Here is a 21,984-nt window from a genome sequence, read left to right as displayed (position 1 = left end):
GGTGACTAGGTGTGTTGAGTAAGTCTGGCGCCGCGTCGCGGCTGGCTAGCACACCTCGATAATACTCAAACTCAAACTACACAATTATCTTAGATACAGAGACAGCAAAGACATCTATGTAGCTGGCTAACTAACACTAACGCCACACTAATCAAGTCGTTGCGTTGTAATGTAATAGTTTCTGCGGTGCTGCTAGTCGGTAGAAGTTGGCTAGCTAACAGTGATGACTAGCTAGCTAGCAGCTAGCAGTGTTGACTACGTTAGGAGGACGAAGATAGCTAGCCTCGATAATTACTCAGTTACTCTAAACTACACAATTATCTTTGATACAAAGACGGCTATGTAGCTAGCTAAGAAGAATTGCTCAGATAAAACAAATCAAGCCGTTGTAATGTAGCGAAGTGTAATATTACCTGTGGAGCGAAGCGTGGTGCGACTGCTCGCTCCAAACCGGAAGTCTGAGTGGTTCTGCAGGTGGGGACCACAGACCACTTCTCAGTTCCTATGCTTCCTGGCTGATGTTTTGGTCACTTTTGAATGCTGGTGGTGCTTTCACTCTAGTGGTAGCATGAGACGGCATCTACAACCCACACAAGTGGCTCAGGTAGTGCAGCTCATCCAGGATGGCACATCAATGCGAGCTGTGGCAAGAAGGTTTGCTGTGTCTGTCAGCGTAGTGTCCAGAGCACGGAGGCGCTACCAGTAGACAGGCCAGTACATCAGGAGACGTGGAGGAGGCCGTAGGAGGGCAACAACCCAGCAGCAGGACCGCTACCTCCGCCTTTGTGCATGGAGGAGCAGGAAAAGCACTGCCAGAGCCCTGCAAAATTATCTCCAGCAGGCCACAAATGTGCATGTGTCTGCTCAAACGGTCAGAAACAGACTCCATGAGGGTGGTATGAGGGCCCGACGTCCACAGGTGGGGGTTGTGCTTACAGCCCAACACCGTGCAGGACGTTTGGCATTTGCCAGAGAACACCAAGATTGGCAAATTTGCCACTGGCGCCCTGTGCTCTTCACAGATGAAAGCAGGTTCACACTGAGCACGTGACAGAGTCTGGAGACGCCGTGGAGAACGTTCTGCTGCCTGCAACATCCTCCAGCATGACCGGTTTGGCGGTGGGTCAGTCATGGTGTGGGGTGGCATTTCTTTGGGGGGCCGCACAGCCCTCCATGTGCTCGCCAGAGGTAGCCTGACTGCCATTAGGTACCGAGATGAGATCCTCAGACCCCTTGTGAGACCATATGCTGGTGCGGTTGGCCCTGGGTTCCTCCTAATGCAAGACAATGCTAGACCTCATGTGGCTGGAGTGTGTCAGCAGTTCCTGCAAGAGGAAGGCATTGATGCTATGGACTGGCCCGCCCGTTCCCCAGACCTGAATCCAATTGAGCACATCTGGGACATCATGTCTCGCTCCATCCACCAACGCCAAGTTGCACCACAGACTGTCCAGGAGTTGGCGGATGCTTTAGTCCAGGCCTGGGAGGAAATCCCTCAGGAGACCACACGCCACCTCATCAGGAGCTTGCCCAGGCATTGTAGGGAGGTCATACAGGCACGTGGAGGCCACACACACTACTGAGCCTCATTTTGACTTGTTTTAAGGACATTACATCAAAGTTGGATCAGCCTGTAGTGTGGTTTTCCACTTTAATTTTGAGTGTGACTCCAAATCCAGACCTCCATGGGTTGATAAATTGGATTTCCATTGATTATTTTTGTGTGATTTTGTTGTCAGCACATTCAACTATGTAAAGAAAAAAGTAGTTAATAAGATTATTTCTTTCATTCAGATCTAGGATGTGTTGTTTAAGTGTTCCCTTTATTTTTTTGAGCAGTATACTTATGTAAATGTGATATTTCAGTTGTTTTTTTTTTATTTGCAAAAATGTCTACAAACTTGTTTTTGCTTTGTCATTATTGGGTATTGTGTGTAGATTGATGAGGGGGAAAAAATGATGTATTACATTTTAGAATAAGGCTGTAACTGTAGGAGCGAAACTCATGCCAATGACTACATTTCCAGTATTCGGACTGATCACTTTGAAGTGTGGAGACAGAAAAACATATATAACGAATAAGACATATGTGGGCAGAATATCTGCTGAGCTCAGATAAATGGACAGAGCTAGATAAACATAGAGTTGGCCATTAGACTACAGTAAAAACATAATGTCAGCAGAAAAGACATATGGAATTCATCACCAGACATGTAGAAATTGCATGTCAGCAGGAACGGTATATGAAGCTGATAACCAGACATGTAGAAACAGCATGTCTGCAGAACATGTAACAAAGAAACCATGGTTGTACTGATCTAGGATCATCGGAAAATAACTAATACTGGAAAAATATGTATGCAATAAATGTATTCTATTTTGTATCCCAACCAGGGCCCCACCACCAGACTGGAAGATAATGGTGGTGCAAGGCCAAGGTGAGTTAATCATATACATACAAGGGAGTATGTGTTATGTAAAGAAGGAAAACTAGACAGAGCTCTGTGATAAGAAGGGGGGTTGTTCCATGGAATTGCTCGGCTCTGTTACTTTGTAATGAAGTCTAATTGAATTTACAAGTTCCGGTATCTCTGAAATATTTTGAGTCAATATTCCACAACATAAACTAACAAAATGTGGAAAAAGTCAAAGAGTCTGAATACTTTCCGAAGGCACTGTATATAGACTATACTACCTTACAGGATATTTACTATACACTTTCTTTTTACAGTAACTGTATACATTTGACAGTAATATCCCTTTCATACACATACCAAATACCCACAAATTTACCATGCCTGCATTTTTATACCAGCTATTAGTTTTTCTAACCAGGTTTCCTGCTAACATTTTTATGCGAGTAAAGTACATGTCGGATAAAAAATGTCAAGACAGGCTTGATGGAAACAGCTAATTTGTCGGTAAACTTTCCAAATGTCGACAAAACAAAATACTCTAGACAAGATGGGATCGTTGTTTGTCAAATGAATTATGCGAGAAATGGCAGCGGAAACTCTTATGTGCAAATATTGATATAATAACCATCATATGGAAGTAAACTTGGAGGCACGTGATGACATGGTGTGTGGTCCTCCTCCTACGACTCAGAAAAGCATGTCGTTTATTAGGCTGCAGATGAAATAAGTTATGATGAACTTTGCAGGGTGGTGAAAGTGTAAGGTGATGGGCTTTATGCTCTTTTCCAATAAATATTGAGGGTCTTATTCTGGTGACATGATGATCGATGCTTGGCTGCTGTTTGACAAACAAAAATGATCTTGCTCTTTTGTCAATAACAATCTCATCATGTAGGCACTGTATCTGCGATAGAGCGTACATGCCAATACCTGAGTGGGTACAATCGTTATATAACTCAACATGTTTAGTGACAAAACCATCAGTAGAGTTAAATTCAATGGAAAGCCATTTAACTTGTATTTTTTTATTCTGTACATGGTAATTTAACTGCAAAAGTAATTTTTATGTGCACTCCATCCTTACGCACAGCCTTTTATCAGCAACAAGTAAATTTGATGGAAACATGTCTGGTGGGAAAATTTGCATATTTTTTTATGTGCATTTTAGAATATTCACATCTGTCACCAGTTGAATGGAAACCTAGCTTATGAAAGGTGTAGAAAGCATGGAAAATAAAAAGCACCTAAAGACCTAGTCATGATTCCTGCATTTTCACAGACCCTGTAAACAAAATACAGGAATGAATCTGTGTGAATGTTTCTCTTTGCTTTTTTGCAGGTAAATGAATTAACACTTCATTGTTTAACCCCTTCCTAATTTGAAATGCAAACAGCCCCCATGGTTTAAAAACACTCTCCACCCCTCTGATTTTGCCAGTTACCCACTGATATGCATAAAGGGGTATACCTGCAAGAAAGTGGTAAATGAATGCTTGGTGCGGTTAGCTCTGCCGCATCTCTCCTCTCATTTCAGGTCTCCATGTATTTCAGCCAGGGACATGTAGCACACCTGCAGGCTGTCCACAAACACCTTCAGTCCACACTGTCTCCTCCTCCTTTTCATGGCCTCTGTGCTCCTGCTTATCTCCTTTCTCAACCGTCCCTGCTGTTTCCCACTGTCCAACCTCTCCCCTCCCTCCGTGGTCCCTCTGTTCTCCTCCGTTCTCTCTTTTTCCTCCACCGTTTCTCCTCCTGGCTTCTTCTTCTTTCTCCTCTGATGCTGATGGGTTGTGTGCTGTCCTTGTGAACTCTTCTGGACGTTGAGAAACCGGAACATTGACAACACAATAATAATATGCTCAATCAATATCTTTGGTCAGGAGAAATACACTGATTAGATGTAAGGAGAAGTGTAGTTGGTTTAATAGTTGGTAACGTTAGTTCTACTAATGAATGGATCTCACCTGTTTTCTAGGACAGTAGCGGCCCAGTGAGCACAGGATTTCTCTCTTGAGCCTCTCTAGCTTAAAGAGCCTAATGAGTCTGGTATGGCTACACATCATGTTGTAAATAAACTGTCTCTCCTACAAAACAATGTGACCAGAGCAATAATTTAGATGGAAGGAAGTCCAGAGTAGATTTTTAGAAGAAACAGTGGATCGTTCAGAATATTGTAAATACTCACGTTATCCTTCTCACATTCAGGCATTTCCCCTGTGCAGCTTTTATGCGACACTTTTAATGATTCAGTGATGTTGTTCTCCTAGGAGTGAGAGCAGAGATCTCAGTTTAACACAGTTTAAACTCCATAAACTCTATTGATATCTCAATGGCAACATGAAAACTCCTTGTCCATCATGTTACTTACAAGGTTCTGAAGGAGCAGGGAGATGACAGTCTCGTAGTCCTCAACGATCTCTCTCATAGTACGGTTGCTGTCACAAGACAACACCAGAGGTAGCAGCATGAGAGAAAAGACAGAGGTGCCAAGAAGATGCTGTGTGTGTGTGTGTGTGTGTGTGAGAGAGACATACAGAGAGAGAGAGACATACAGAGAGAGAGAGACATACAGAGAGAGAGTGAGAGAGACAGAAAGGTGTACAAAAATCAGTCTTGTAGCATTATTCACACCAGTTAAAATAAGACGTTTTTGACCTATTCATACTTTACCGATCCAGGTGAGTGCCATTGAGGTTTTTGTTATTTTTACAAGGGATCTCTGGTCTGGCAGTAGCCTAGCCTACTGTGGAACTACAGACAGATGGTCACATGTTTTCGGAATTATAAAAAAAATGCCAAAACACCTTAGTTTGCTTACACAAAAGCCTAGACTAGAGCATAATAATACTAGGCTATTTTGCCAGGACTGATTTCAACAATATCAGCGTTTTATGGAATAATGAACTCTGTGGAATGTGTGTTCCACGACGCACTTGCGGAGCGGAACTGACCTTCCACAGTGTTGAAATTATTTTCCAGAGAATGTATAGAGCCATGAGTTGATTATCCCTTTTATAGCATGGCTACAATTTAACACATTTGCCACAAAAAAATGTGTTCATTTGCCGGTATAAATTCTTCAACATCCACTGAAGTAGATAGCAAGTTTACTAGATAGCTATGGTAGTTTCAGTTGGTAACCAAACAGATTTGCTAGTTTAGCTAACCAAACAGTCCTAGCTTGCTATTATGACAATCGAATTCAACAATACTAATACTGTTTTCTAATCGACTTCTGCTTTCAAAATCTGCTCAAACAAAACATGTAAAAATGAACTAAAGCCATTGAATTCTACCATGCAAATATACCGTGATTTTACAGGAAATTATAAAATGGGTTGGTCTAATCTTGAATGCTGATTGGTTAATCCACTGTCTCATCAGCCCATTTAGTTTTTAACAGTGGAGATTTGTATAAACCTTGGTGTCTGTCTCTCTGACATTTGCAATATTGTTTTAATATTCAAATTGGATTTCCAGCTGTCGCATAGTAATGAATGTGTCGGGAGTCAGGATGAGACGGACAGGCAGGAAGGCAGCGTTTCTCAGCCAGTCAAAATCATCAATCGGCATCATTTATTTCGGAGGTTGCAGTCTTTCCAGCTTCAGTTTGAAGTTATTGTGTTAGCTGTGTTGTTGGCTAGCTCCTCTGAACAACACTGTCCTGACAAGAGAGCACATTTTCTATGCCAGGTGAAATCTCACATCATTAGCTCATTGATATGGATGTATCCAAATAAATATCACTAGAAAACAGCTTAAACAAACGCAAATGCAGATACTTTGTTGTTATTCTGGCTGCACTGTTAGACATGACTGTAAGTTAGCCATAGTAGGCTAGCTAAGCAGCAAAGGATAAGAACGTTGCCAGCCAGTCTGGCAATAGAGCATTTAGAACGAACAACTGGATTGTGTCCACAGATACAGTCGTATGAAAAAGTTTGGGTACCCCTGACAATTTCCATAATTTCCATTTATAAATAATTGGGTGTTTGGATCAGCAATTTCATTTTGATCTATCAAATAACTGATGGACACAGTAATATTTCAGTAGTAAAATGAGGTTTATTGGATTAACAGAAAATGTGCAATATGCATCAAAACAAAATTAGACAGGTGCATAAATTTGGGCACCCCAATAGAAAAATCATCAATATTTAGTAGAGCCTCCCTTTGCTAAAATAACAGCCTCTAGACGCTTCCTATAGCCTCCAATGAGTGTGTGGATTCTGGATGAAGGTATTTTGGACCATTCCTCCTTACAAAACATCTCCAGTTCAGTTAGGTTTGATGGTTGCCGAGCATGGATAGCACGCTTCAAATCATCCCACAGATTCTCAATGATATTCAGGTCTGGGGACTGGGATGGCCATTCCAGAACATTGTACTTGTTCCTCTGTGTAAATGCCCGGGTAGATTTTGAGCAGTGTTTTGGGTCATTGTCTTGTTGAAATATCCAGCCCCGGCGTAACTTCAACTTTGTGACTGATTCTTCAACATTATTCCCAAGAATCTGCTGATATTGAGTGGAATCCATGCGACCCTCAACTTTAACAAGATTCCCAGTACCGGCACTGGCCACACAGCCCCACAGCATGATGGAACCCCCACCAAATTTTACTGTGGGTAGCAAGTGTTTTTCTTGGAACACTGTTCTTTTGCCGCCATGCATAACGTCCCTTGTTATGACCAAATAACTCAATCTTTGTTTCATCAGTCCACAGCACCTTATTCCAAAATGAAGCTGGCTTGTCCAAATGTGCGTTTGCATACCTCAAGCGTCTCTGTTTGTGGTGTGTGTGCAGAAAAGGCTTCTTCTACATCACTCTCCCATACAGCTTCTCCTTGTGCAAAGTGTGCTGAATTGTTGAACGATGCAGTGACACCATCTGCAGCAAGATGATGTTGTAGGTCTTTGGAGGTGGTGTGTGGGCTGTTTTTGACCATTCTCACCATCCTTCGCCTTTGCCTCTCCGATATTTTACTTGGCCTGCCACTTCTGGCCTTAACAAGAACTGTGCCTGTGGTCTTCCATTTCCTCACTATGTTCCTTCGGGGTGGACAGTGACAGCTTACATCTCTGCGATAGCTTTTTGTAGCCTTCCTCTAAACCATAATGTTGAACAATCTTTGTTTTCAGGTCATTTGAGAGTTGTTTTGAGGCCCCCATGTTGCCACTCTTCAGAGGAGAGTCAAAGAGAACAACAACTTGCAATTGGCCACCTTAAATACCTTTTCTCATGATTGGATGCACTTGTCTATGAAGTTCAAGGCTTAATGAGCTCACCAAACCAATTGTGTGTTCCATTTAATCAGTGCTAATTAGTTACAGGTATTCAAATCAACAGAATGACAAGGGTGCCCAAATTTTTGCATAGCCTATTTTTCACATCTGATTTAATTTCATACAACTTAATATTTCTACACTAAAAATCTTTGTCTGGACAATACCCCAGTACTCAGCTTTTATTAGAAAATGAATGGCACGCCACTGTGATCATTTTCTGTGACGACAGAGTAAATTATTATGCAGCCTCAGAGGGGTGCCCAAACTTTTTCATACGACTGTACAGATTAAAATGACAACAACTGGGTCGCGTCTCTGGCAACTGAACCGATAGAACGAACGACCAGCCGGCCTGGGTAGCAACCCTAGATTTGGGTCGGGAATATATCTTGTGGAAGGATGAAATAGTATGAATAAATTAATCAAAATAAAGTTTTTACTGAAAATATGTAAATCATTTACATTTTAGTCATTTAGCAGAAGCTCTTATCCATATGGTCAACATACCAAGGCCAAGGGCTGGTTTTAAGCACGACGCAACACAGAGCCGTGGTATATTGGCCATATATCATAAACCCCCGAGGTGCCTTATTGCTATTATAAAGTGGTAACCAACGTAATTAGAGCAGTAAAAATAAATGTTTTGTCATACCCGTGGTAAACGCGCTGATATACTACGAATGTCAGCCAATCAGCATTGATTATATTATGGTGTTTATAATTCTGTACGTCATAACTGAACTTTGGCTAGATATGCAGTCGTCTATTGTTTCTAACCTACCATTTGTATGTAGGCTACTTGGTTCATATTCACAAAAAGATGCCACTCCCACCACATTTACAAAAGTTGGCATAAATTGTAGTGTTTCTCACTGAAACCGCTTCTGTACATTCTTAGCTATAAGCCTAAAATTTCCCGGGCTTGTTTCTCTATCAATCTCCCTGCGTGGTTGGCGAACAGCAAGACATGACCTTTAAAGGCCCAGTGCAGTCAAAAAAGGGATTTTGCTGTGTTTTATATACATGTCCACATGATGAGGTTGGAATATTACTGTGAAATTGTGAAAATTATGATAATGCCCTTTTAGTGTAAGAGATGTTTGAAAAGACCTGAAATTTCAGCCTGTTTTGTGGGATGGAGTTTTGGCCTGCTGGTGACATCACCAGGTGATCAGTTACTTAATAGATCAATAAGAAAGAGTTCCAAATAGGGCTGGGCAATATGGCCTTTTTACACGGGCGATTCACAATATATAGATTTTGTTTTAATGTTTTCTCTAAATAAGCTTTGTTGCACGATTAAAAAAGGTCAATGCACTGGATGTAAAATTATACCTAACCTGACTATAAAAGCCTTCCACAACCATAAGGTAAAATAATGAAATTATCAAAATAGTTTAACCTGCTTTTTAGAATTAATCACTGCTCTGGCTTTCAAGTCTGTCTATGAAAATTCAATATTTGCACAACCCACATCTGCTAAAAACAATGACCAACTTCTTGTAGCAGGAGTTATTGAAAATGAACACAGGTCTCAAACAATCTCTCAAGCCAATGTGCTAGTGAGTAGCCAGCTTATCTTTAAATATAAAGTCTAGCCAATTTGGATCTATTCTGAATAAAAATATTAAAAGACGCAACATGCAACAATTTCTAAGATTTTACTGAGTTGCATTTCATATAAGGAAATTAGTCAATTGAAATAAATTCATTAGGCCTGATTCTATGAATTTCACATGACAGGGAATACAGATATGCATCTGTTGGTCACAGAAATCTTAGAAAAAAAGGTAGGGATGTGGATCAGAAAACCAGTCAGTATCTGGTGTGACCACCATTTGCCTCATGCAGCGCAACACATCTCCTTCACATAGAGTTGATCAGGCTGTTGATTGTGGCCTGTGGAATGTTGTCCCACTCCTCTTCAATGGCTGTGCGACGTTGCTGGATATTGGCTGGAACTGGAACACGCTGTCATACACATCGATCCAGAGTATCCCAAACATGCTCAATGGGTGACATGTCTGGTGAGTATGCAGGCCATGGAAGAAGGCGACATTTTCAGCTTCCAGGAACTGTGTACAGATATTTGTGACATGGGGCCATGCATTATCGTGCTGAAACATGAGGTGATAGTGGCAGATGAATGGCGCGACAATGGGCGTGGTGTAGGGCCTCTTGGATGGCTGCTTCGATTTCCCACTGTATGGGTCCCCAAGACGGAGGCAGGATGGGCTCGGGAGCTGAGTTAGAGGAAGGGGTGTCAAATATACGGGATAAAGAATCAGCCTTCACATTTTTCTTGCCGGGCAGAAAGGTGATGGTGAAGTTGAAGAGGGTGAAGAAGAGTGCCCCGCAAGCCTGTCTGGGGTTGAGCCTCTTAGCACTTCTTAATTACTCCACATTGCGGTTGTCTGTAAGGACAAGGAATGAGTGATGAGCTCCCTCTAACCAGTGGCGCCACTCTTCGATTGCCAGCTTAATGGCGAGGAGCTCTCGGTTCCCGACATCATAGTTCCTCTCAGCGGGTGACACTTTCTTGGAAAAGCAGACACGAGTGTAATTTGGTATGTGTCCCGACCCGCTGGGAGAGAACCACTCCCACGCCGACCTCGGATGCATCCACCTCCAGAACAAAAGGAAGGGTAGGATCTGGCTGCCTAAGGATGGGTGCAGAGGTGAAGAGGCGTTCCAAGGTCTCAAATGCATTAAGGGTGGTGTCGGTCCATTGGAGGGTATGGGTTTTTAGATTGGTGAGAGCTGAGAGAGGAGCGGTTGTGCTGCTGCAGTTTCGGATGAACCGGCGGTAGTAGTTGGAGAATCCTAGAAAATGTTGTAGTTCCTTTACCGTGGTAGGTTTGGGCCAATTAATCACGGCCGTGACTTTGCCTTCGTCCATGTTGACCCCTCCTGGTGTCAGCACGAACCCTAGGAAGGTTACCGTAGTAACGTGAAAGGCGCTCTTCTCGGCCTTGACATAAAGATGGTGGTCCTGTAGTCGGAGGACCTGTTGCACATGCTGTACGTGTTCTGCAAGGGAGTGAGAGTAGATCAAGATATCGTCAATGTACACGATGAGGAACTGGTTGATCATGTACTGGAAAACTTCCTTCATGAAGGACTGGAAGACTGCGGGAGCATTGGTGAGACCATAGGGCATAACCAGGTATTGGTAGTGACCCCTAGCGGTGATGAATGCCATCTTCCACTCATCCCCACTTCGGATACTTACCAGCTTGTAAGCACTACGTAGGTCCAGTTTGGAGTAGATGGTAGCCTGTCCAACTTGTTCTAGTGCGGCCGGAATCAGAGGAAGAGGGAAGCGATTCTTGATGGCAAGTGTTTACTTGATTGCTACAAATAGCTAGCTAGAATAAAGTGTTAATAAGATAAAAATTCATTTAAAAGATTTAAAAGCAATAAAAATTATCGGAATGCAGCCGGAGATGTGAATGGACGGATGAATCCCACGTCGAGAGCCTCTTCTATATAGTTGACCATAGCCTCATTCTCTGGGATGGACAAGGGGTAGATCCGACCCTTAGGGGGCGATGCCCCAGGAAAGAGATTGATCACGCAGTCCTCCGGGCGATGAGGGGGCAGAATGGATGCCTTTTTCTTGCTAAAGACACTCAGGAACTGGGCATATACAGGTGGGATGTGGTTTGGAATGGAAGAATCCGATCCTTCTATAGAGGTGACTCAACAGGGTGGACTGAAGCAGTTTTTAAAACAGGTGGGAGACCATGACAGCAGTTCCCCTTGCCGCCAGGAGATGGCAGGGTCGTGAAGACTTAGCCAGGGGTGACCGAGAATGAGGGGTTCTTTAGGTGAAGACAACACGATTAACTGAATGAACTCAGAGTGAAGGAGGCCAATCTGAAGGGTGATACTTTCGGTCATGCGAGTCACAAGACCGGTTCCGAGAGGTTGTCCATCCAGCACATTAATCCTAAAGGGAGGATTAACAGGGATTAGTTTGACCCTTAACTGATGTGCCAATTGCTCGTCAAAATTTCCTGCAGCCCCCGAGACCACTAGTCCCTCCACAAACTGAGTGACCCCATTAGCAGAAAGAAGAGCCGGGATCCCAAACTGTCTTTAGGTAATGTTCAAAAACGTAGAGGTGCTTACCGGAAGTGGACGGGTTGTGGTCACCCCTTCATGAGGGGGGTGGGGGGTGGTTGAATCAGACAGCTATTGAGTAGGCGGTTACTCTCTCCACAATAGAGGAACAGGGTTTCACTTAACCTCTCTCGGGTATGTGGGACGAAATGGAATCGAGTGGAATCGAGTGGCGCGAAATTCAAAAACCTTAAAAATGCTATAACTTCAATTTCTCAAACATATTACTATTTTACACCATTTTAAAGACAAGACTCTCGTTAATCTAACCACATTGTCCGATTTGAAAAAGGCTTTACAACGAAAGCAAAACATTAGATTATGTCAGGAGAGTACCCAGCCAGAAATAATCACACAGCCATTTTCAAAGCAAGCATATATGTCACATAAACCCAAACCACAGCTAAATGCACCACTAACCTTTGATGATCTTCATCAGATGACACTCCTAGGACATTATGTTATACAATACATGCATGTTTTGTTCAATCAAGTTCATATTTATATCAAAAAACAGCTTTTTACATTAGCATGTGACATTCAGAACTAGCAAACACACCGAAAACTTCCGGTGAATTTACTAAATTACTCTTGATAATTGTTTACAAAATACATAACAATTATTTAAAGAATTATAGATACAGAACTCCTTTATGCAATCGCGGTGTCAGATTTTAAAATAGCTTTTCGGCAAAAGCACATTTTGCAATATTCTGAGTAGATAGCTCGCCATCACGGGCTAGCTAATTTGACACCCACCAAGTTTGGCGTTCACTAAACTCAGAATTACTATAAGAAAAATTGGATTACCTTTGCTGTTCTTCGTCAGAATGCACTCCCAGGACTTCTACTTCAACCACAAATGTTTTGGTTCAAAATAATCCATAGTTATGTTCAAATATCCTCTGTTTTGACCGTGCGTTCAGGTCCCTATCCGAACGGTGACGCGCGGACGCATGTCGTGACAAAAAAATTAAAAATATTCCATTACCGTACTTCGAAGCATGTCAAACGCTGTTTAAAATCAATTTTTATGATATTTTTCTCGTAAAATAGCGATAATATTCCAACCGGGCGACGTTGTTTTCGTTCAAAGGCTGAAAGAAAAACATGGCCACTTCTCGGGGCCGTGCATCTCCTGTCTCTGAGCCACCAGCCTGACCACTCACAAACAGCTCTCCTGTACCTAGCCCAGAGACAGCAGAGATCTCATTCCATTTTCTGGCGCCTTCAGAGAGCCTATGGAAGCCTTAGAAATTGTCTCGTTACAGCAGAGATCCTGTATTTTCGACAGAGATGCCACAGAAGCAAAAGAAATGGTCAGAGAGGGCACTTCCTGTATGGAATCTTCTCAGGTTTTGGCCTGCCATATGAGTTCTGTTATACTCACAGACACCATTCAAACAGTTTTATAAACTTTAGAGTGTTTTCTATCCAAATCTACCAATTATATGCATATTCTCGTTTCTGGAAAAGAGTAGTAACCAGTTTAAATCGGGTAAGTTTTTTATCCGGCCGTGAAAATACTGCCCCCTACCCTAGAGAGGTTAACCTCTGGAGTCTCTCAGCAGGCGTGAGAGGGGCGCGGCCAAGTTGCATGGGTTCGGGGCTATTAGACCGTGGTGGACGAGAGACAGGCGTGGAAGACTCACAGGCCATGGGCAACTGAATAGGTCTGCAGTCCACCAGTAGGTTGCTAATGGATATGGACATCCGGATGTATTGGTTTAGGTCCGTTAAATCTCCTCTGCGGGCCAGTTCGATCTGTAACTCCCGATTAACCTCACTAGTGTACGTCCCACCTGGCCAACCTGGGACGCTAGCGTCCCACCTGGCCAAACTCCAGTGAAATTGCAGAGCGCCAAATTCAAAAACAGAAATATTCATTATAAAATTCAGAAAACATGTTATACATAGGTTTAAAGTTTAACTTCTTAGGAATCCAACCACGGTGTCAGATTTCAAAAAAGCTTTACGGCGAAAGCAGACCATGCGATTATTTGATAACATCGCCCAGCAGACAAATCATTACAAACAGTAACCAGCCAAGTAGAACAGTTACACAAGTCAAAAATAGAGATAAAATGAATCACTTACCTTTGATGATCTTCATATGGTTGCACTCAGAAGACATTCATTTACTCAATAAATGTTTGTTTTGTTTGATAAAGTCCCTGTTTATATCCAAAAACCTCCGTTTTGTTCGCGCGTTTTCTTCAGTGATCCACAGGCTCAAACGCAGTCACAACAGGCAGACAAAAAATCCAAATTGTATCCGTAAAGTTCATAGAAACATGTCAAATGATGTTTATATTCAATCCTCAAGTTGTTTTTAGCCTAAATAATCGATAATATTTCAACCGGACAATAACGTCGTCAATATAAAAGGTAAACAAGAAAGGCGCGCTCTCAGGATTGCGCATGAAAAAGCTCTGACACTTTAGGGTCCAGTCATTCAGACTGGTCTTACTCCCTCATTTTTCAGAATACAAGCCTGAAACAATTTCTAAAGACTGTTGACATCTAGCGGAAGGCATAGGAACTGCAATTTGAGTCCTAAGTCAATGGAGACTGTAATAGCATTGAATAGAAAACTACAAAAATTAAAAATTACTACTTCCTGGATGGATTTTTCTCAGGTTTTCGCCTGCCAAATCAGTTCTGTTATACTCACAGACATTATTTTAACAGTTTTGTAAACTTTAGAGTGTTTTCTATCCCTATCTACTAATTACATGCATATCCTAGCTTCTGGGCCTGAGTAGCAGGCAGTTTAATTTGGGCACACTTTTCATCCAAAATTTTGAATGCTGCTCCCTACCCTAGTGAAGTTAAGACCCCTCCGGTAGACTGCAAGGAGAGCTGGTTCACTCGATCCACTGCCGGCAGCCATGGTACGGAACTCAATGGCATACTCAGTGGTGGAGCGACGGCCCTGTCGCATCTCACATAACAGGTCCCCGGTGTGACGACCTAAAACTGAATGGTCGAACACCTCCTTGAAGAGGGTGTGAAAACATGATTCAGAGGACAGATCAGAACTTTGAGCAGCCCTCAGGGCTGAAACTCAATCCAGAGCATTGCCAATGATGAATGAATTATGCTAAATCATGCAAATATAACTGTGTATATCCGCATATAAGACAACTGCTGGGTCTGCCCAGGGACTAGTTGGTTGGAACCTCTCCAGCACTCTGACAATAAACAATGATTCACTTAAGATTAACTTTGAGTGTCCCTGTGTAAGAATTTCCACATCTATGTATGTAAATACCCTCAAATTAATGGTGACATTCTGTATTGTCGCCTCAGAACATGAATTTGGATTTGAGATCAAATTTTGATTTTCAATCCAAAATCCTGGAGTATAGAGCCAAATTAAATGTTTTAGCTTCACTGTCCAAATAAATACATAGTATATTCTGGTGATGGAGCACCTTACCATTAGGCAAAAGTGATAACTAAGTGGATCGGGGAACAAAACATTGATATTTTGGGTCCATAGCCAGGAAACTCCCCAGAACTTAATCCCATTGAGAACTTGTGGTCAATCCTCAAGTGGCGGGAGGACAAACAAAAACCCACAAATTCTGACAAACTCCAAGCATTGATTATGCAAGAATGGGCTGCCATCAGTCAGGATGTGGCCCAGAAGTTAATTGACAGCATGCCAGGGCGGATTGCAGAGGTCTTGAAAAAGAAGGGTCAACACTGCAAATATTGACTCTTTGCATCAACTTCATGTAATTGTCAATAAAAGCCTTTGACACTTACAAAATGCTTGTAATTACACTGCAGAATTCCATAGTAACATCTGACAAAAATATCTAAAGATATTGAAGCAGCAAACTTTGTGGAAATTAATATTTGTGTCATTCTACAGTTGAAGTCGGAGGTTTACATACACCTTGGCCAAATACATTTAAACTCACAATTCCTTTAATCTTAGTAAAAATTCCCAGTTTTAGGTCAGTTAGGATCACCACTTTATTTTAAGAATGTGAAATGTCAGAATAATAATAGAGAATGATTTATTTCAGCTTTTATTTCTTTCATCACATTCCCAGTGGGTCAGAAGTTTACATACACTCAATTAGTATTTGGTAGCATTGCCTTTAAATTGTTTAACTTGGATGAAATGTTACAGGTAGCCTTCCACAAGCTTCCCACAATACGTTGGGTGAATTTTGGCCCATTCCTCTTGACAGAGCTGGTGTAACTGAGTCAGATTTGTAGGCCTCCTTGCTCGCAAACGCTTCTTCAGTTCTGCCCACATATTTTCTATAGAGTTGAGGTCAGGGCTTTGTGATGGCCACTCCAATACCTTGACTTTGTTGTCCTTAAGCCATTTTGCCACACACATTTTCTATAGGATTGAGGTCAGGGCTTTGTGATGGCCAGTATGCTTGGGGTGATTGTCCATTTGGAAGACCCATTTGCGACCAAGCTTTTTAACATCCTGACTGATGTCTTGAGATGTTGCTTTAATATATCCAAATAATTTCCCTCCCTCATGATTCCATCTATTTTGTGAAGTGCACCAGTCCCTCCTGCAGCAAAGCACCCCCACAACATTATGCTGTCACCCTGTGCTTCACGGTTGGGAGGGTGTTCTTCGACTTGCAAGCCTCCGCCTTTTTCCTCCAAACATAACGATGGTCATTATGGCCAAACAGTTATATATCAGACCAGAGGACATTTCTCCAAAAAGTACGATCTTTTTCCCCATGTGCAGTTGCAAATGTAGTCTGGATTTTTTTATGGCGGTTTTGTAGCAGTGGCTTTTTCCTTGCTGAGCAGCCTTTCAGGTTATGTCAATATAGGACTCGTTTTACTGTGGATATAGATACTTTTGTACCTGTTTCCTCCAGCATCTTCACAAGGTCCTTTGCTGTTGTTCTGGGATTGATTTGCACTTCTCGCACCAAAGTACGTTCATCTCCAGGAGACAGAACGCGTCTCCTTCCTGAGCGGTATGATGGCTGCGTGGTCCCATGGTGATTATACTTGCGTACTATTGTTTGTACAGATGAACGTGGTACCTTCAGGCGTTTGGACATCTTTCCCAAGGATAAACCAGACTTGTGGCGCTCTACCATTTTGTTTCTGAGGTCTTGGCTGATTTCTTTACATTTTTCCATGATGTCAAGCAAAGAGGCACTGAGTTTGAAGGTAGGCCTTGAAATACATCCACAGGTATACCTCCAATTGACTCAAATGATGTCAATTAGCCTAACAGAAGCTTCTAAAGCCATGCCATAATTTTCTGGAATTTTCCAAGCTGCTTAAAGGCAGTCAACTTAGTGTATGTAAACTTCTGACCCACTGGAATTGTGATACAGTGAATTATAAGAGAAGTACTCTGTCTGTAAACAATTCTTGAAAAAAATTACTTTTGTCATGCACAAAGTAGATGTCCTAACCGACATGCCAAAACTATAGTTTGTTAACAAGAAATGTGTGGAGTGGTTGAAAACAAGTTTTAATGACTCCAACCTAAGTGTATGTAAACTTCCGACTTCAGCTGTGTATATATATATATATATATATATATATACACACACAGTACCAATCAAAAGTTTGGACACCTATTCATTGCAGGGTTATTCTTTATTTGTACTATTTTATACATTGTAGAATAATAGTGAAGACATCAGAACTATGAAATAACACATATGGAATCAAATAGTAAACAAAAAAGTGTTAAACAAATCAAAATATATTTTATATATTTGAGATTCTTCAAAGTAGCCACCCTTTTTGAAGGGGTGTCCACATACTTTTGCCTATGCCTTCATTTAAAAAAAAAAATAGACTAATAGCTTTGATTTGACACCCAATTTACCATGCTTCTATGCACTTCACATGTTGGTGCTCATGGGTCCTTTTAGATGGAAATGTCCCTAGCTAGCTAGATTTCTCTCTCCAGAGACCAGCAAAGTAAAAGATTGGATCTTTTTTTTCTCTCCACAGTATTAACTCTTTTCCTTTCCAACACAAACTGAATAGATTCAATCAGAATGTCAATGACCATGTTTACATACATGCCAATATCCTGTTATTATTCGGGATACTCAAGTATTCTGTTTTTGAGTTGGCACATGTAAACATCATATCCCATTTACAATAACCTTAAAAAGCTTGTATCCCGGTTATGAGAAACCCAGATAAGATGCATGGTATATACTGATCTTAGACGGGATACAGTGGCATGTAAATATCTTATCCCGTTTACTGTTGTTTTTACGGTCTGTGCAGGCTCAGTTTCGCGTACCATGGGTGTTGTGTGATGATGTTTTCATCTGACTGTCAAACAAATCACTTAAAAAAAGTAGACTCCTTGAGCAGTTTGATCCACCATAATAATTCCACAATAATTTATTTTGCTCATACGCCGTACTGGACCGTATAGCCTACTTGCTATTTTCACCCCTAATTTAGACAACTTTCTGCTTATAATTTCCGACATTTGGGAGGCCATTGTTTGTCAACTATAGTTAGATATATGCAGCCTCTCTTCTGTCATAACTTGTTGCCCCAGAAGACTAAATAAAGTAGTGCTCACCAGAAAAGGGGTGATAGAATGAATACATTATTTTACTAAGGAAGTCAGTTAAGAACAAATTCCTATTTACAATGACAGCCTACCAGGGAACAATGGGTTAACTGCCTTGTTCAGGGGCAGACGACAGATTTTTACCTTGTCAGCTCAGGGATTTGATCTACCAACCTTTCTCTTACTGGCCAAAAGCTCTAACCACTAGGCTACCTGCCACCCCATTAGTAATCTAGTCAACACTTTTAAATGTGTCTATTTCTTTTAGGGACCAGGGAGAAAAATGTATAAGTCACCTTGTCCAAGAGAGATTCACACGGTTATCAAAACATCCCACCAGGATAAACCTACACGAAACACAGCCCTTATTTTAAGTGTTTCTAAAATCCCCCATGGAAAAAATGAATGTTGGAAAAACGATTGGAAACATTTCCCTGTTTGACCGACAGGTTTTATGGGTATTATGACTCATACTGTGGTACTCTATTGCTATTTGACCGGTGGGGCTCTATTTGGGACCAAATATTAAACTTTTGATTACTTTAAACCACTAAGTGAATTTGTCCAAATACGTATGATATGACACCTTCAAATGGGGAACTAGATACAGTGCTTTCATTTCTAAACGGTAAAACAGATACCTTCGAATAAAATGTGACATTCTGTACTATACTATCGCCTCCTAAAAACACATTTGCACACAAATCCAAAATGCTGGAGTAGGCTATATCTTCAAATTAAACGTTTTCGCTTCACTGTCCAAGTAAAAACAGATGGGAACGCATAAAATGTTTACATGGCGCGCGCATTACAGTAACTATTCCTACTCCCGTCTCCCCATCCACGCGTGCCAAGCCCCAAACGCGCTGAGTGCGTCGCTGACGCTGCGCATGATATCACCGGAAACACCAATGCAGTCGACCTACCTGTAGCTTTGGTCCGCTCATACTCCAGCCAAGTGATAAACACGCGCGACAACACTTGATGAGAGAATCGACACTGGGGGTTTTACTTGTCAAACTCTCCTGAAATCCGCCCATTGGGACGTCCCACACTGGGGGGAGACTAGGGCAAAGTAAGGGGAGTCGATTGCAACACCTGGAACTTCTCCAATCAGAAACCAGCTAGAGTGAAGAAACCAGCATATTTGCATGAAAAGTTAGTCAAATATCTCGCTATTTCCAAGTTTTTCTTATACTCTCCTGAGCCTAATGTCCAATAATTTGAAGTAGTATAATTTTGTATCACTATATGTTGGCTAAACCTTGACATGATAGACATACGTCAATGATGTTGTCCCTTGGAAGGAACATGAGGTTTTGTCATGAGTTTCAGGCAATTTTGTAAGTGTGTGTATGAGAGAAAGAGAGTTAGTGGCTGTGTGAGAGAGGGGGCATGCAGGTCTGTGTCTGTGACAGTGGAATGGCTTAATTAATGAATGAATTAAGAAAAAAAACGGAGAAAAAAAACAGGGGAAAAAAAATCATAATTAATGAATGAATGAATTAGTCATCCATCAGAGTTTGATAGCTGGGAACTGGTGCATCCTGGGAAACAGAACTTCAACGGGATAACCATAACAACCATTGCTTGACTTGGGCAGGAGCTCACCAGGGCTTTTGCCTGGAAACCCAACATTGAATTGCACAGAATTCTACATCAGGCAGAAATGAGTTTGAATAAGGAAAGTTTCCTCGCACGATCTCTACAAGCCAGAATGTTGAAAAAAATGACATTTTACTGTACTTTACCAGTTGTTCATGCCGTTGATCCTTTCAGACAATATATTCACAGGAAAGTATTACATCAACTTTTCAATGCGCTGGTAGTGTGTTCAGATTTCTATCAATGAGATAGCACCTAAATATTAACTGTACCACCACCCAAAATGAGTACCAACATGTATTTCAGTCCAAGTCAAGCACTGATGACAACAGTCATCACATTCCAGGCTGACGATCCAGCATGATAACTCTTGTCCTCATTTGCAGGAGTTGACATTGGCAAGGCAGATCTAATTTCATGCAATGCACCCGTTTCCGTATTATAGTGTGTGGTATGTTAAATCTTAGGGGTGAGTCATGTAGCCTTGCGCCATTCCCTGAGCCAATAATAACAAGTTAAAAGGACTTTTCTCTGGGAACTAGTACGTTACTGCCTTTCATCATAACTGTGTGTTTATCTATCACCCTGTTCAGTCCAAATCACTGCCTTTTTGAGTAGGTGAAAGCAATATGGTGGAAAACTGACTTGGGGTCAGGGTCATAGTCAATTTCAATTGAAGGTAGTCAATTCAGGACTTTAATTTAAAAATGAATACGTTCTCAATCAGCTTAAAACGAGAAGCTATTTATGTCAAAATGTCATTCTTTCATCATCACTTCCTGAATGAACTGCCTTCAACCCCCTCAAACAGGGTTGGTGTCAATTCAGTCCATGGTATGGAAAGAAATGACATAAAAATAACAAACGGAGTGCTTGATAATCAATTGATTAGTTGAACGTGTTTGTGCTGGGCTGGAACAAAAATGTGCATCTCTTGGGAACAGAAACACTTTTCAGTCCCTGAATTTGTATGCCAATAATTCATTGGTCACCCCTGCTACCATATTCTCACGTCAGTGGTCATCCTCGATAGGGAAGGAAGGCAATTGTTTGAGAGTAATCAGACATCGATCCACTTTCCCTGATGTGACATGTCGGTGTGTAAATTAAAAGGGATTTGAAACAACTGTTGCCTTTGAGAGGATGTGGGTGTGGTGGACTACGCCTAAAATACAGCCGACAAGTTGGATAATTTCTGAGACAGAAGTCAGAATGAGGGAACCCTTACCAGAGCTACCGGTATGTGCATTGCAACACAACGATACATTTAGCCATTGACAGATATACCGCTCCTGTGAGTGAGATGCTTCACACATGATAAGTATCTTAGTCCTACAGAGTAGAGTGGGATGAGGTGAGGATGTTGATGGTGTTGAGTCAAAAGCATGTCTCTAATCATTTGGAAATGTGAGAGATGTGTTTAAACTGTGTGTGTGATGAGATTTCCTCATACTTCATCAGCCCTTCATAGCTCCAGGAAGTCTAGAGCTAAAGTAAACAGTTCCCTCCCTTCGTTTGAAACATGCCAATATATATACACAAGCGCAGTGGCGGATTTAGGTATAGGCGACATGGGCAGCCGCCCGAGGAGGCATCTTGGGGGGTGGCACGGGGTTCCTGCACCAAAAAATAATAATGATAATAATACAAAACTACATTCGGAATGGTGACATTAGCGCGATCAGTTTTCTATCGCTCATTTGCACGTCACGTCCATGATATCATGTCACCGTGTCGGACTGTGGGTCAATTAACCTTGTCAGAGTGGGCGCCCTGATTGTAGTTTGTGATCTAGGCAGGCTACTGCCTGGGAAGGTCTTCCACTCAGAAGTACGAGATGGGGAGGGGGACGGGGACGGGGGTAGGTTGACCTCAGGTCTCCCCACTGGAAGCCCGAGGTAGAGGGGAGTGGGGGAATCTATCAAATAGTTGTGCAGTTTAGTTTGTGTGTTTCTTGTTTGAAGTGCAATAATGTAATAATCAGGTTCTCTTCT

At 41.8% G+C, this 21,984-nt stretch overlaps 1 protein-coding gene across 5 annotated transcripts; it reads right to left on the bottom strand.

Moving 5' to 3' along the window:
• Window positions 1–3,435: 3,435 nt before the first annotated feature.
• On the bottom strand, window positions 3,436–19,482 carry LOC106590592 (uncharacterized). Of its 5 annotated transcripts, none has more exons than XM_082970796.1 (5): window positions 19,312–19,482; window positions 4,786–4,914; window positions 4,603–4,680; window positions 4,382–4,501; window positions 3,436–4,227 (listed from the first exon to the last, which is right to left on the bottom strand). In XM_082970796.1, the coding sequence occupies exons 1-5, from the start codon at window positions 19,423–19,425 to the stop codon at window positions 3,943–3,945; spliced, it is 726 nt and encodes a 241-aa protein (XP_082826922.1). In that variant the 5' UTR covers window positions 19,426–19,482; the 3' UTR covers window positions 3,436–3,942. The 5 variants fall into 5 exon arrangements, with proteins under 5 accessions (XP_082826922.1, XP_014037180.1, XP_014037181.1 ...); XM_014181705.3 differs by having other exon boundaries at window positions 3,436–4,230; window positions 19,312–19,435; XM_014181706.3 differs by having other exon boundaries at window positions 3,436–4,230; window positions 4,786–4,852; window positions 19,312–19,400.
• Between the last annotated feature and the right edge of the window lie 2,502 nt (window positions 19,483–21,984).

This window comes from Salmo salar, chromosome 29, assembly GCF_965601325.2.
Source record: "Salmo salar chromosome 29, fSalSal1, whole genome shotgun sequence".
NCBI lineage: Eukaryota > Metazoa > Chordata > Actinopteri > Salmoniformes > Salmonidae > Salmo > Salmo salar.
Note: the sequence above shows the minus strand (reverse complement) of the source record. Positions and strands in the feature narration are given on the sequence as shown.

Excerpts from the sequence above, each read along its gene's own strand:
- LOC106590592 (XM_014181705.3), bottom strand. The coding sequence starts at position 19,425 with ATGGGCGGATTTCAGGAGAGTTTGACAAGTAAAACCCCCAGTGTCGAT. Across the intron at positions 4,681-4,785 it reads CCCTGCTCCTTCAGAACCTT|GAGAACAACATCACTGAATC; the intron begins GTAAGTAACATG and ends TCTCACTCCTAG. Across the intron at positions 4,502-4,602 it reads CTGAATGTGAGAAGGATAAC|GAGAGACAGTTTATTTACAA; the intron begins GTGAGTATTTAC and ends ATTGTTTTGTAG.